This window comes from Trichechus manatus, unplaced genomic scaffold, assembly GCF_000243295.1.
Source record: "Trichechus manatus latirostris isolate Lorelei unplaced genomic scaffold, TriManLat1.0 scaffold00086, whole genome shotgun sequence".
Classification (NCBI taxonomy): domain Eukaryota; kingdom Metazoa; phylum Chordata; class Mammalia; order Sirenia; family Trichechidae; genus Trichechus; species Trichechus manatus.
This window is the reverse complement of record NW_004444022.1, coordinates 4170721-4183383: the sequence shown is the minus strand read 5'-3', so window position 1 is coordinate 4183383 and position 12663 is coordinate 4170721. Positions and strand designations below refer to the sequence as shown.

General features: G+C 44.8%; 1 protein-coding gene across 1 annotated transcript in view; it reads right to left on the bottom strand.

Moving 5' to 3' along the window:
- Positions 1 to 1637: 1637 nt before the first annotated feature.
- ASB12 (ankyrin repeat and SOCS box containing 12) overlaps positions 1638 to 12663 on the bottom strand; it is a 358674-nt gene continuing 347648 nt past the window's right edge. Inside the window, 2 exon segments of the mRNA XM_023736137.1 lie at positions 1638 to 1912; positions 2301 to 3150. Of these exon segments, the coding sequence (XP_023591905.1) occupies positions 1779 to 1912; positions 2301 to 3150 (984 nt within the window). The 3' untranslated portion in view covers positions 1638 to 1778.

The following is a 12663-nucleotide window of genomic DNA, read 5'->3' as shown; positions in this document are numbered from 1 at the left end:
AGTCCAGTCTCTCACTTTCGCTATTCTCTAAATTGCCTAAGAATGAAAATCTAGAAGCTGAGAGGGGCAGGAGCACAGAGATAGATGCCCAGTTTTCTCACCTTTCTTCCTAAAGTCTCTTAAGCACTAAGACCTAGAGGGAGTGAGGGAGATGAGAGGGAGCAGAGGCAAGTCAGTTCAAGATCTTACTTCCTGCCTCCCTTTCCCCATGATAGGGGGTCATGATGCAGGGAGCTGTCAGGGAAGGTACCAGGAAAGGATCTAAATAGCTCAAGTGCTTCCTGGATACAATTATCTGGGTTCTCCTTCTCCACCCCTTCAACTTGTGTCCCTTTCACTACTCATCCACATCCCCACCTGCAGATATGCAGGGGAAATACAAGAAGGTACTGTGGAAGGATGAAGATTTGGCAAAATGAAGTTTCCTGGATTTGGGTGGATATCTGTGCTGATTCAGGGCTTGTTTACCTGAAGATCCATTCCACACATTTTGTCTGCTCTTCTTCACATCATAGGGGAGTTGACACCTGCAGGCTATGTTTCCCAGCATACCTAGTCAATCACTTTCTGGCTAGGTTCAGTCAATGGGAGGAACTGGTAAGAGTACAGTAAAAATGGAGAAGCGTCCTCCTCTGCCTTGGGGAGGGGTCTCTTTATTGTGTCTCCTCTATGGCTCCTGTTCTCAACATAGTTCCGACTTCTGCTGTGTGGTCCCAGTTCCTAGCTCAGGTCACACTACCTCCTCCCACTGTCCCTTCATTCTTCTCCTTCCCCTGCTTTGCCCTGTATTGCAAGGGAACTGATCCCTGTAGGCTGCATTTCCCAGGCTCTCATATTAGTTGACTTCTGATTCCCCCCAATGGGAGACATGAGAGGCAGATTGGAGGGCAGGGATGAGGGAAAGGAGAGGGTATTTCTTCTTTTCCTCTATTTTGAGCAGTTTCTCCAGCAGTAGTGTGTCTCTTCTATGGTTCTAGCTCTCGTGTACAGGCTGTGATTCTAGTTTTCATCAAGTGAACCCCTTCCCTGGACTCTGGAAATGCTTCTTCACTTACACCTCTGGCCTAGGGGTGGTGTTGGTTTCCTCCTGTCACTAAGCTTCCTGTCCTGTTTGGCTTCTCAGCCTATCACCTATGTAACCAGTTTATATTCTGCATCAAATGCCCTACTGTAATTATTTGGTAGTTTGTTTTCCCAGTTAGACCTCGACTATAAACTACATTGGAGGGAATGTAGTCTATGATTCAAGGTGAGTGAATGAGGGTGAGGTGACTCCTGGGTCACTTCACTCAAAGCAGTAGGGGGCTCAGGGACAGCCCCTGAAAATGCACCTTGTAGCAGCTAGAAAAGTGAGGAGAGGTTGGGAGGTACAGGGCTGGGCAAGCTGATGCTTCCTTCCACCCACTTGGATTCTTCAGTATCTTGCTTCCAGGGCAATTCAGTTCTAAACTCTCTAGAGGATCTTGACTGGGGAGGTATGGGCTATTGGGTTAGTTTTCTCTTTTGCTTTTTCAGTGGCCAGGACTCTAGTGCCTGTCAGATGCCAGACCATTACCATCCTTCCCCATGGGCAACTACAACCCTTCCCCCAACAAACCTCCCTACACAAGCACAACAGATACAATCACAACCAGGATTTATTTTGTGAAGAATTTTATTGTGGAGGATAATGCAGGAGAGCAGCTTCAGATAGGTGGGTGGAACTGTAGTGCCCTCCAACTACCTGGGTCCCCAGGTGGTTTTTGGAGGCATCATGGGCTCCTGGGAAGACTGCAAGATTACAGTTGGTGTTTGAGGTAGCTGATCAACATGGGGGGAATATCCAGCTGGTTGATGGCTTGTGGCTGGCCAGCTTGGCACAGTGCTCTGCGGATAACTAAGCGGGCCTGTGATAGTAGTGACCGTGGGGTAGCTACAGCAAGGAGAAATAGGTTATGAGGAGCAATTCTCAGTGTAGGCACCCATCAATTGCCTTCTCCCTTCTCGGAAATGTCCCTCACCCTGCCCCAAATATATAGTACCAATAAGGACCCATTCGGGCCTAGAGAAGGTTTGTTAAAGGCCACACAGCAGTCATTGGCAAAGCCAGGACCAGAAACCGAGCTAGTTCTACCCCCATCTCATCTTAGTGGCCTTTTCCCTAACATGGAATGTGTAACCTCTTCTCCACTGGGATCCCAGGAGAGAAAGGAGGATGATGTTTTCCCCAATTCATCCTGAAAGGATTGGCTTCAGGGGTGATATGGGGCCCTAGGGCCCCCAAGCAGGAAGGTTGTAGGGCTTCCCTGCTCACCACTCACCTCGGGCCTGTAGCAGCAATGCAACACCTTTATCATCTTGCGAGGTCAGGTCCAAAGAGAGAGATGGAAGGTAGATGTTAGCACCAAAGTCGATTAACAGCTGGATGTACTCTGGCTCACAATTATGGTGAAGGCAGATTTCAAGGAGGGTGCGGGGTCGTGGGACACGAGCCAAAAGGCACTGATCTGTGCAGTTGTAGTCGGGGTCTGCCCCATGGAGCAAAAGCAAACGGAAACAGTCAAGGTGCCCATAGACTGCAGCTAAATAGAGGGGGCCAGAACATGAAGCTATGTTTGATGCCCAGACTGGTAGTTTGGCCTTGACATTGACCTCTGCGCCATGGCCTAGGAGCTCCTGGAGGATGGCAATGGCACCATCGCGGGCAGCTGTGAGCACAGGAGAACAGTTGTTGTAGATGCTACCACCAGGACAAGCGCCAGCTTCCAAAAGCACACGCACACAGTCCAGATGGCCATGACTGACGGCAGTGAAAAGGGGCGTTTGTGCCTTGACATCCAGGCTGTCGACGTCAGCGCCATGTGCCAGGAGGACCCGCAAACAGCTCAGGTGGCCATAAGAAGCAGCCAAACGCAAGGGTGTCCCAGGAATGCCCCAGCCACTCCTGCTGTTGATAAAACGTTTGTAACGCTCCTGGCGCAAAAGCTGGTCCAGTGTATAGGAGTCATTGTCATATACTGCCTGATTGAGAGCCTGCTTCTCCCCTGTGTCAGTGTCCTCCTCCTCCTTGTCTGGCTGCAGGAGGGAGAAGATCTTGGTGATGTCCATGAGGTTCATCTTGGCTGAATGGAGCAGGACTATTTTCATTATGAGCAGTAAGATATGCCAGATCTGTGGGTGACAAAAACACAAAGAAGAGAGGCTGAGGGTCCTCATCAAAAGCCTGGATGGGAAACAACTCAAGCTCCTACCCTTCACCATCAGAATGTTCACCAATAGTTCCCCTGTTTCTCACTCCCACTCCCACTGCCTTATTACAGGCCCCACCCAGAGACAGCTGCCAAAACAGGTCAGGCCATTTCACAGCTTGGTGCCTTTGCATATGCCGTTCTGCCTGCCCCCTCAAACTCTTACCTCTAAGAAGCCTTCTCTAATCTCCTCCTTCCCCTGCTCAGGGATTCCAAAGGATTGCATCCAGACTTCAGCTATGAACTTTCATACCACATTTCCATTTATCTGTACTCCATTAGTGTGTGAACTCCAGGGTGAGGACTCTGCATCCATCTTGTATTCCTCCACCCCCAACAGGGCCTACATCATGGCTAGGAATTTGGTTCCTCAGTTCAGAATGCATAGACTAATGAGGTGGCTCTGGCCTGGCAGTTGCTAAGCCAACAGAACAGTGCTTTGTGGTGTCTTGCTGTCATCTCTGAGCATTCTGACATCAGTGTCATGGGGCAAGCCTTCGACTCCACCTCTCAATCTTTTAAATAAAGTTCAACCTTTTCATAGATTTTCATGATCTGACCAAATATTCCTCTCCCAAACCTTCTATGACTTCCTCTTCTACTCAGAACCGATGATTCAAGCAACAGAGTGCTCAGGAAATGGATATTTAGTGGCATTTATTGATTAAACACAGAGATGGCATTACAAAGTACACACTTAAATAAAAATTAAGGAAAATAGATGGCAGAAAACAATTGAGATTTCCAGGGCAAGTCCTCCTCTCTTGTGACAATTGGTTTTTCCTCCAGGACCACCTCAACCCAGGAGTCCCTTTGATTGCCAACACCTCCACAGAGCCCACTGCTTCCCCACCCCTCTGGCTCAAATCCTATCTTCTCTTCCTGACCCAGCCTGGAGCCTTGCCTCAACCCTCAACTCTTCTCTTTCTATTATCCCTAGGCCCTACAAAATCACTCATGGACCCAATGACTGAATCAACCTAACCCACTGACCTTACCAGTCTTATTCCTAGTCCTCCAAAGTCAAGGTCACCCACCTCAGTTTTTAATGTCATTAGGGTAAGCTGGTAGCTTTTTCAGAGTTCCCTTACTCTCCCATACCCTGCAGCCATGGTCTCAGGGTCATGCACATCCTTTTATTCACTGTTTACTCCCATCCTTCTTTGCTAGCTGAGGATCTCTTGGTATCCACCTCATAGAAAGAAAACTATGAGGTGAGTAGGTGAGGTCACCCTCAACTTTAGGCCCATCTTCACCCCAAACATCAGCTCCACATATGGTCTTATAATTTATTCATTCTTGGGGTTTAATGGGAAGAATAGGATTTTACAAATCAGGCAGACCTATGTTTGGAACTCAGCACCCACAGTTCCTAGCTGGGCAAGTCTCTTCCCTTCTTTGGGACTCAGTTTCCTCATCTGTAAGACAAAAATGATAGTTCTTGCTTCATGGGGCTGTTAGGAGGAACATAACTATCTTCTAATAGATAGCTATTAGACTTCAAAGGTGAGCTTCCTCTTTGTGCACCTTTAACCTCTTCACTGGTTCCTCCCCCTCAACTATCTTAGAAAACAAAACAAAACACTTCCATGGTCGTTTTTCCTACTCTAGTTATCTTTCTCTCTCAATCTCTTCCTTCTCTACCAAACTTATCCGAAAGGTTATTTACAGTTTACTTCCCCATCTCCCATTCATTTTTCGATCTTTTGCAGTCTGGCTATCCCCACCCTCAATCACACACTGAGACAGCTCTTGAAAAGGTCATCCTTGTGGCTAAATCCAGTGGACGCTTCTCAGCTCCTGTCTTCCCTGACTTTTCTGGGACATCTGTTCCCACTAACCATTCCCTCCTAGGAACTCCTCCTTTTGCTTCCTAGCTAGCTCACTCTTATGATTTTTCTCCCTATGTTCTCCCCTGAAATGTTGATGCCCCCCTTTTTTCTCCTCCATCATCTTCTTACCAGTCCCAGAGTTTCAGCTCTCACATTTATTCTGATGATTTCAAGCCTATCATTCTAAGCCCCCAGCTCTCTCTTCGGCTCTAGGAATGTATCCACTGAGTTTCTTCTGGCACTTCAAAGTCAGCAGTATCACCCCCACCACCAAACTTGGTTCATGTCTTAGTTACTCACCATCTACCTGGTCAACCAAATGAAAAACCCAAGACCTATCTCAGTCTTCTTACCTCTTCCTCCACTCCCACCCAACTGGTCATTAAGTCCTGTGGCTTTAACCTCCTAGAGACTTCCCTAGGCCATTCCCCTCAGGCCCACCCCAGCCAGTGCTTTATATAGGCCTGCATTATCTTTTGCCTCAACTGTTGAGTGGTCTCCTAGATGGTTTCCCCTTTCAATCTTTTCTCCACATTGTAGGTAAAGTGATCATTTAAAAATATGAATCTGGTCTGTGCCAGTCCCCAGTTTTAAATCCCTTAATGGCTCCCCTTTCTTTCAGGGTACAGCCTTAAATAACAGCCTGGCTTACAGGTCCTTCACAAGCATTTCTTGGCCAACCTCTCCAGCCTCACTTCCTACTACTCCTTTGCTTATATCCCAAGATTCAGCCATAAGGGCAAGGCAATGATAGTTCTCTGTATGGATGGTCCTTCTACCACATGCAGTTTCTTCTGCTGAGTTAATTCCTCCAGAGTCTGTGCTCCCCTAGCACTATAGTAGTCATCATACTGTATTGTAACTCCTTTTATATGGGTCTGTTTTGTCCCCACTGCAGCTGGAAAGGCCATAGTGGTAAAATATGGGTCTGGAGTTCTGCTTCAATCAATTAGTAGCTGTGTGTCCTAGGTCAGGTCACTCAATCTCCCTGTGCTCATTTCTTCATCTGTGAAGAGAGGATAATAATAGTACCTGCCTCAGAGGTTATTGTTAGGATTAAATGGGTTAACACATATTAAGTGCTTAGAACAGTGCCTGAAGGTAGTATTAGTAATTATTTTCACAATGATGATTATTATTACTTAGGTCTCAATTTCTATGACTGTTGCTCTCTACCTAGAGAAACTTCTAGAACCTCAGAGCTGGAGGGGATTTTGTAGATCATTTACATTAATATCCTCAGTTTAGAGATGGAGAAAACAAGGCTCAGAGGGGAGCAGAGACTTTGCTAAGGTCACACAGTTGTTATTGGCATAGATGGCACTACAAGCCAGGGAAGTCATATCATCCCAGTCACCCAATCTGTTGTCCTATTAACAAGAACGCCGAGCACACCTATCGTTTTATGCTTCTCAAAACAATTTTACATAGTGGGATAAGTAGAATCATCCCCATTTTGTGTTTGGAGGAAACTAAGGCCCAAAAGGGTAAGGAACTAGCTGAGTGCCTTGTTGTTGCTGTTAGCTGCCATCAGATTGATTCCGACTCATGGCGACCAAATGTATGCTGAGTAAAACTGCTTCATAGGATTTTCAAGGCTGTGACCTTTTGGAAGAAGATTGCTAGGCCTGTCTTCTGTGGAGCTTCTGGGTGGGTTCCAACTGCCAACCTGTCAGCTAGTAGTCCATCACTTAAACCTTTGTGCCACCCAGGGACTTCATGCAGGTGAGGAAATAGCAGAGTCAGAAATAGAATACAGGTTTCCCTACGTCCCACCTTGTTCTTTCTATTGCATGAAGCACAAACACTTACCCCTCCCCCTTTCCTGGAGCAGAGTAATGTTGCAGCTCCCAGAATCAGCTTTGAGTGTCATGCTGAACTCCAGAGACTTCAATCATAGAAAGTTCCCTTACAAATTATTTCTTATGACAGTAGTAGGGATTCCCTTCTTACTACTATATTTTGAGGGGTGGGGTATGGGGAAATGAAGGTGGCAGGAAGAGGGGACAAAGGGTAAAGCTATCACCATATAATTAGTCTCTAGAGGGAGATCAAGCCATGGTTCCTAGCTGGCTATGGCACTAGAGTGAATTGAGCCTCCATTAGATAAGGATGAAAAAATTCCAGCTAGTCTATTGGCTAATCTTATTTTGCTATGGTTTATTAATCAAAGAATTATTATGTGCCCACTGTGTGCAAGGAGCCACTCCCTTGATTCCAAAAATGCAACAGTTTTAACCTTTTTGTGCCATGGGCTCCTGTGGCAATCTGGTTAAGCCTGTGGACCCCTTCTGAGAATAGCTTTTTTAAAAATTTTATTTATTTTGTTGTTGTTGAGAATATACATTGCAAAACATACACCAGTTCGACAGTTTCTACATGTACAATTCAGTGACACGGATTATATTTTTCAAGTTGTGCAACCATTCTCACCTTCCTTTTCTGAGTTGTTAATGGGGGAGCCATTAACATAAACTCACTCCCCTCTAAGGTCCCTATCTAATCTTCCGAGTTGCTGTTGTCAGTTTGATCCCATATACATAGTTCTTAAAAGAGCATAATGTTCAAGGCAGACAATTTTTACTAGTTATGCTAAACTACTGTTTGGTTTTAAGAAGATTTTAGGGGCTATTTTTGGCTTAAGGTTTAAAGATTATCTCAGGGTAATAGTTTCAGGGGTTCATCCAGCCTCCACGACTCCAGAAAGTCTGGAGTCCATGAGATTTGGAAATTCTGTTCTGCATTTTTCCCTTTTTGGTCAGAATTCTTCTATAGAATCTTTGATAGCTTTTAATACGTAAAATAAAATACAAAGGATTAAAGGAAAACAATCATATTGAAATACAGTTATCAAAGTAATTTTAAAACTGCATGATATAGGAAGACTAGATCTGCTTCTTTATTAACACAGTAAATAACAAGATCTACTAATAATTTCTAAGTGGTATTGAGCATAAATGGCATTTTGAGATCTCTGCCACAACTGTAATATGGCAGGAAATGTCTGTGATTTCTCATGGTGACCGAGTTACAGTAATTGGTGTACTTCTGCCATTTTCTGCCTGTATTCATCCTTGGAGGAAATGACAAATTTCAACTAAAGGTTAAGGGGGGGAAAAGGTCAAGTTTCTGGACCCCTAGAATTCTCTCTAAGGCCCTCTTGGGGGTCTGTGAATCTACTTTAAGAACTATTACCAAAGAGTTTCCCGTGTCCTAGAACACTCCTCCAGGCAATAGTAGACTATTTTTAACCCTCACCTTCCTCCCCCACGCAGTTCTGCTTGTCTCATATGTCCACTCTGCTGCACCCGCGGACACAGACTTACAAACACCACACAGGGACAAAAAGACAAACCCTTTACTCTCCCCTGTATTGTGTAACTGCAATTTCCCTCAAGAAGTAGGTTAGTTTAGACCAGAGGGCCTAGGCAGACACACCCTCTTGGGACAGATACCCCAGGAAGCAGGCGCTGTGTCCCTCCTCCCATCTGCAGGCAGATTTCTCCACCAGCCTCCCCAGAGCCACAGATCCTAGATCCAGAGGAAACAGCCTACTACGGAAGGTGGTGGTCACAGGTCTGAAGCCCAGAGGTTGGGGCACGGCCGCTCACTCCTTCATGGCAAAGTCGGGTGTTAGGCTCAATGTACTTACTTGGCTTCGGCCTGAGGCCGTGCTATCCGGGGTTCGCTGTCCCTCTGCAAAGCACTCGGGTCCCAGTGTCCCCTCCTGGGGGAGCCCCAACTGTCCCAAGCCGGACCTGGCAGGGCCCTAGTTTTCCACTGTTGACAATGCCGCCGATAGGCTAGACGTCTGCCTCTCTGCAACTTGGTCCAGGGGGCTAATTTTAGGCTACCCTCCCTCCCCCAACTCAGCTCTGGGGCCGTGTTATCTTACCAGTGCCATTCTGGGAGTTATCCCAGCGAGAGGAAAGGGGCCGCCTGCAGGGAAGTCCAGGAAGGACTGACTGACAGATAGACAGGTGTCTGGCAAGGCCAGGGTTCCTGCTCCTAGAGTACCCCTGTATATTCCTCCCCACAACTCAAACAGGCACCAAGGTAAAGCCTCTCTGTTCTTTGGGTGCTCCCACCTCTCCACCAAGGGGACTGAGAAGGCCCAGCTTCTCCTAGAACACCTTCCTCTGAGTTGGGGCCTCTTTCTTTCTCTCCCTAATTTAGCCTTTCTGGATTCCCTTTTTCCTATCTTGAGATCACAGCAAGAAGCCAACATCCCATCCCCAAAGCAAAGAGGAGAGGAGGGTTGGAAAGAGAGCCCTCCATACTAGAACAGCCAGGTGTTCTAAAGCCCAAGAAAGCCTTGATTACTTATAAAGGCCTCCCCAGTCCTTAGGTAGAATTCAAGGGTCCAGCCCCTCTCCTCCGCCCTAAGGCATCATCACTAGATTAAGATGTCCAGGACTGACTGGGAATTTTATTAAAAGCTCAGCTCTTAAGAGCATCATGTTATCTACCTGGTTGCCTTTAAATGAGGAAAGTGGTAGGGGAGATACCTTTAAAAATAGTCACATTGTCTATTTTAGGAGTCACCCAAAAAGATACTCCCTACCTCTCTCTGGGAAGAAAAGCAAGCCCAGCATTATGTATCTAAACCACACTAGAAACTATCTGACCATGACTGTCTTAGTCATCTAGTGCTGCTATAACAGAAATACCACAAGAGGATGGTTTTAACAAAGAGAAGTTTATTTCCTTACAGTAAAGTAGGCTAAAAGTCCAAATTCAGGATGTCAGCTCCAGGAGAAGGCTTTCTCTCTCTCAGCCTTCTCATCAGTGTTCCCCAAGACTAGCAGCTTCTCGACGCAGAGACCCCGGTCCAAAGGACGCGCTCTGCTCCTGGCACTGCTTTTTTGATGGTATGAGGTCCCCAATTCTCTGCTTCCTTCCCTTTCCTTTTATCTCTCGAGAGATAAAAGGTGGTGCAGGCCCCACCAGAGGGAAACTCCCTTTACATTGGATCAGGGATGTGACCTGGGTAAAGGTGGTGTTACAATCCCACCTTAATCCTCTTTAACATAAAATTACAATCACAAAATGGAGGCCAACCACACAATTCTGAGAATCATGGCCCAGCCAAATTGATACACACATTTTTTGGGGGACATAATTCAAACCATGACAATGACTGACAAACTCTTTGTGGAGAAATTATTTCTCAAACAGCCACTATGTCTAAGGTTCTAGATGCAGGAAGAACAGAGAGAAAAGTAAGACATGGTGTCCTTCAAAGAGTTCACAGTTTATTAGGGAAAACAGACATAGGAAACAATTACATTTCACATAATGCAAAAATGTCAGAACTAAAAGTTTCCCTGGATGCCTATGGTTATTCTGTGTCCACATCAATCCCCCAAATTAGACCAGGGGGCTACCGCTGGTACTGTTTCCCTAAATCCCACCAAAAAAAATATAACTTGAATTTTCCTGCAGAGACTCTAATCTATACAGAACACTGATCTCAAGACCGCAGAGCCCTTCTCATTCCCTTCTAAACACCAGGGAAGAGAAAGTTTCAGTCAGGAAAAAAGATGACAGTGAGGGGACAAGAGACATGGTAGGATAAACCCTAGTAGGCCTGTTTCACATGATTACTTTGGTGTTAGAATCTGCACATTGAAAGGGAATTCCTACATTTCTGAAAGATGTTCAGTGACTTCTGCTGGACTGCTTCCAATAATAGGGCACTTTCTACTTCCAGAGACGGCTTTTTTTATTGTTGGGCAACTCAGTTAGCCTTTCTTTCTGCTAAGCTCATATCTGCATCTATAAAGTACCCCCTAAGGTCAACCCCTGATTATTCTATCTTTGCTCACTCTTAAGCTCCCAAAAGAAACGGTCACTCTCTCTGCCCCAAACAGCCCTTTAGGAGTCTGAAGCCAGGTATCCTATCCCCCATGCCACCTTTTTTCAGAGGAAACAGCCACAGCTCCCTCAACTATTTCTTTCAAGTTGGTATCTAGTTCCTTCTCCAGTCTCTTCTACCACACTCATGAATTGCTCAGGCAGCCTGTTTGCACACTAACAGCACCAGGGAGCTCACTGGAGGCCAGATGACTCCTTAGAAAAGCACAAAGTGTCATAGAGTGAGATCAGAAACATCAGCGTCAGCTTAGTTTGAACCAAGTGGCCTGTAGTTGTTCACTGTCTGTGGCCTCATATCAATCTGTTTAGCAGCCAATAAATAAGCTATTACGATGCCAAAGATGACAGAGTAGAGTATTATTCTGGAAAAAAAATAGTAAGGTCTTTTTTTCTCTCTCTGTTTCATTCTTATTGTGATGAAAATATACACACCAAAACATTCACCAGCACAACTTCCACATTTACATTTCAATGACATTGATTACATTTTCACGTTGTTTTGCCATTATTGCTTTACTTGTCCAAACTATTCCACCACCATTAATATAAACTAACTTGCCCTCAAACAAAACTTTCCTTTTCCCCCCTCCCACCCCTGGTAACCATTAATAATCTTTGATTTCTCTGTATTTGCTTGTTTCATGTAAGTGAGATCATACAGTATTTGTCCTTTTTTAACCGACATTTCATTCAGTATAATGTTTTCAAGGTTTATCCGGGTTGTGGCACGCATTAGAACTTCTTTCTCTTTACAGTGGCATAATATTCCATTGACTATGTAGTAAGATTTTTTTTAAATAATATTTTATTGTATTTTAGGTGAAGGTTTGCACAGCTGTTTAGGTTCCCATTCAATAATTTCTACACAAATTGTTCAGTGACATTGGTTACATTCTTTACAATGCATGAACATTCTCATTATTTCTGTTGTGGTTGTCCCATTTCCATTAATCTAGTTCCCCAGCATCCTTACACTATCATCTTTGTTTTAAAGTAATTGTTGACCATTTGGTCTCATATAGATGATTTTTTAAAGGAGCACAGTACTTGCGGGTGATATTTATAATTTTGTGAGCCAATGTGTTATTTAGCTACAAGGTGACCTCAGGGGTTAGTTTCGGTTCAAGGTTTGAAAATTTTCTCAGGGCAATGGTCTCAGGGAGTCCTCCAGTCTTAACTAGCTCAGTAAGTCTTTTTTTTTTTTTAGGAATTTGAGGTTCTGTTCCACATTTTTCACCCATTCTTTCAGAGTCCATCTATTGTGGCCCTGATTAAAAGTTGGTAGTGGTAGCTGGGCACCATCTAGTTCTTCTGGTCTCAGGGTACATGAGACCATGGTTTGTGTAGACTACTTGTCCTGTAGACTAGTTTCTTCTTTGAGTCTTTGGTTTTCTTCTTCCTATTTTACCCTGGGTAGTGATCAAAAGCTGTATCTTAGATGGCTGCTCGCAAGCTTTTCAGACCCCAGACATATATAGCAGAATTTTTAATTTAAAAATTTACTGATAAAATTGTAGATTCACATACAATTCTCATACAATATTTATCCTTTTGTGATTGACTTATTTCAATCAGCATAATGTCCTCCAGTTTCATCCATGTTATGAGGTGCTTCACAGATTCATTGTTGTTCTTTCTCATTGCATAGTACTCCATTGTGTGTATGTACCATAGTTTGTTTATCCATTCATCTGTTGAAGGGCATCTAGGTTGTTTCCATTGTTTTG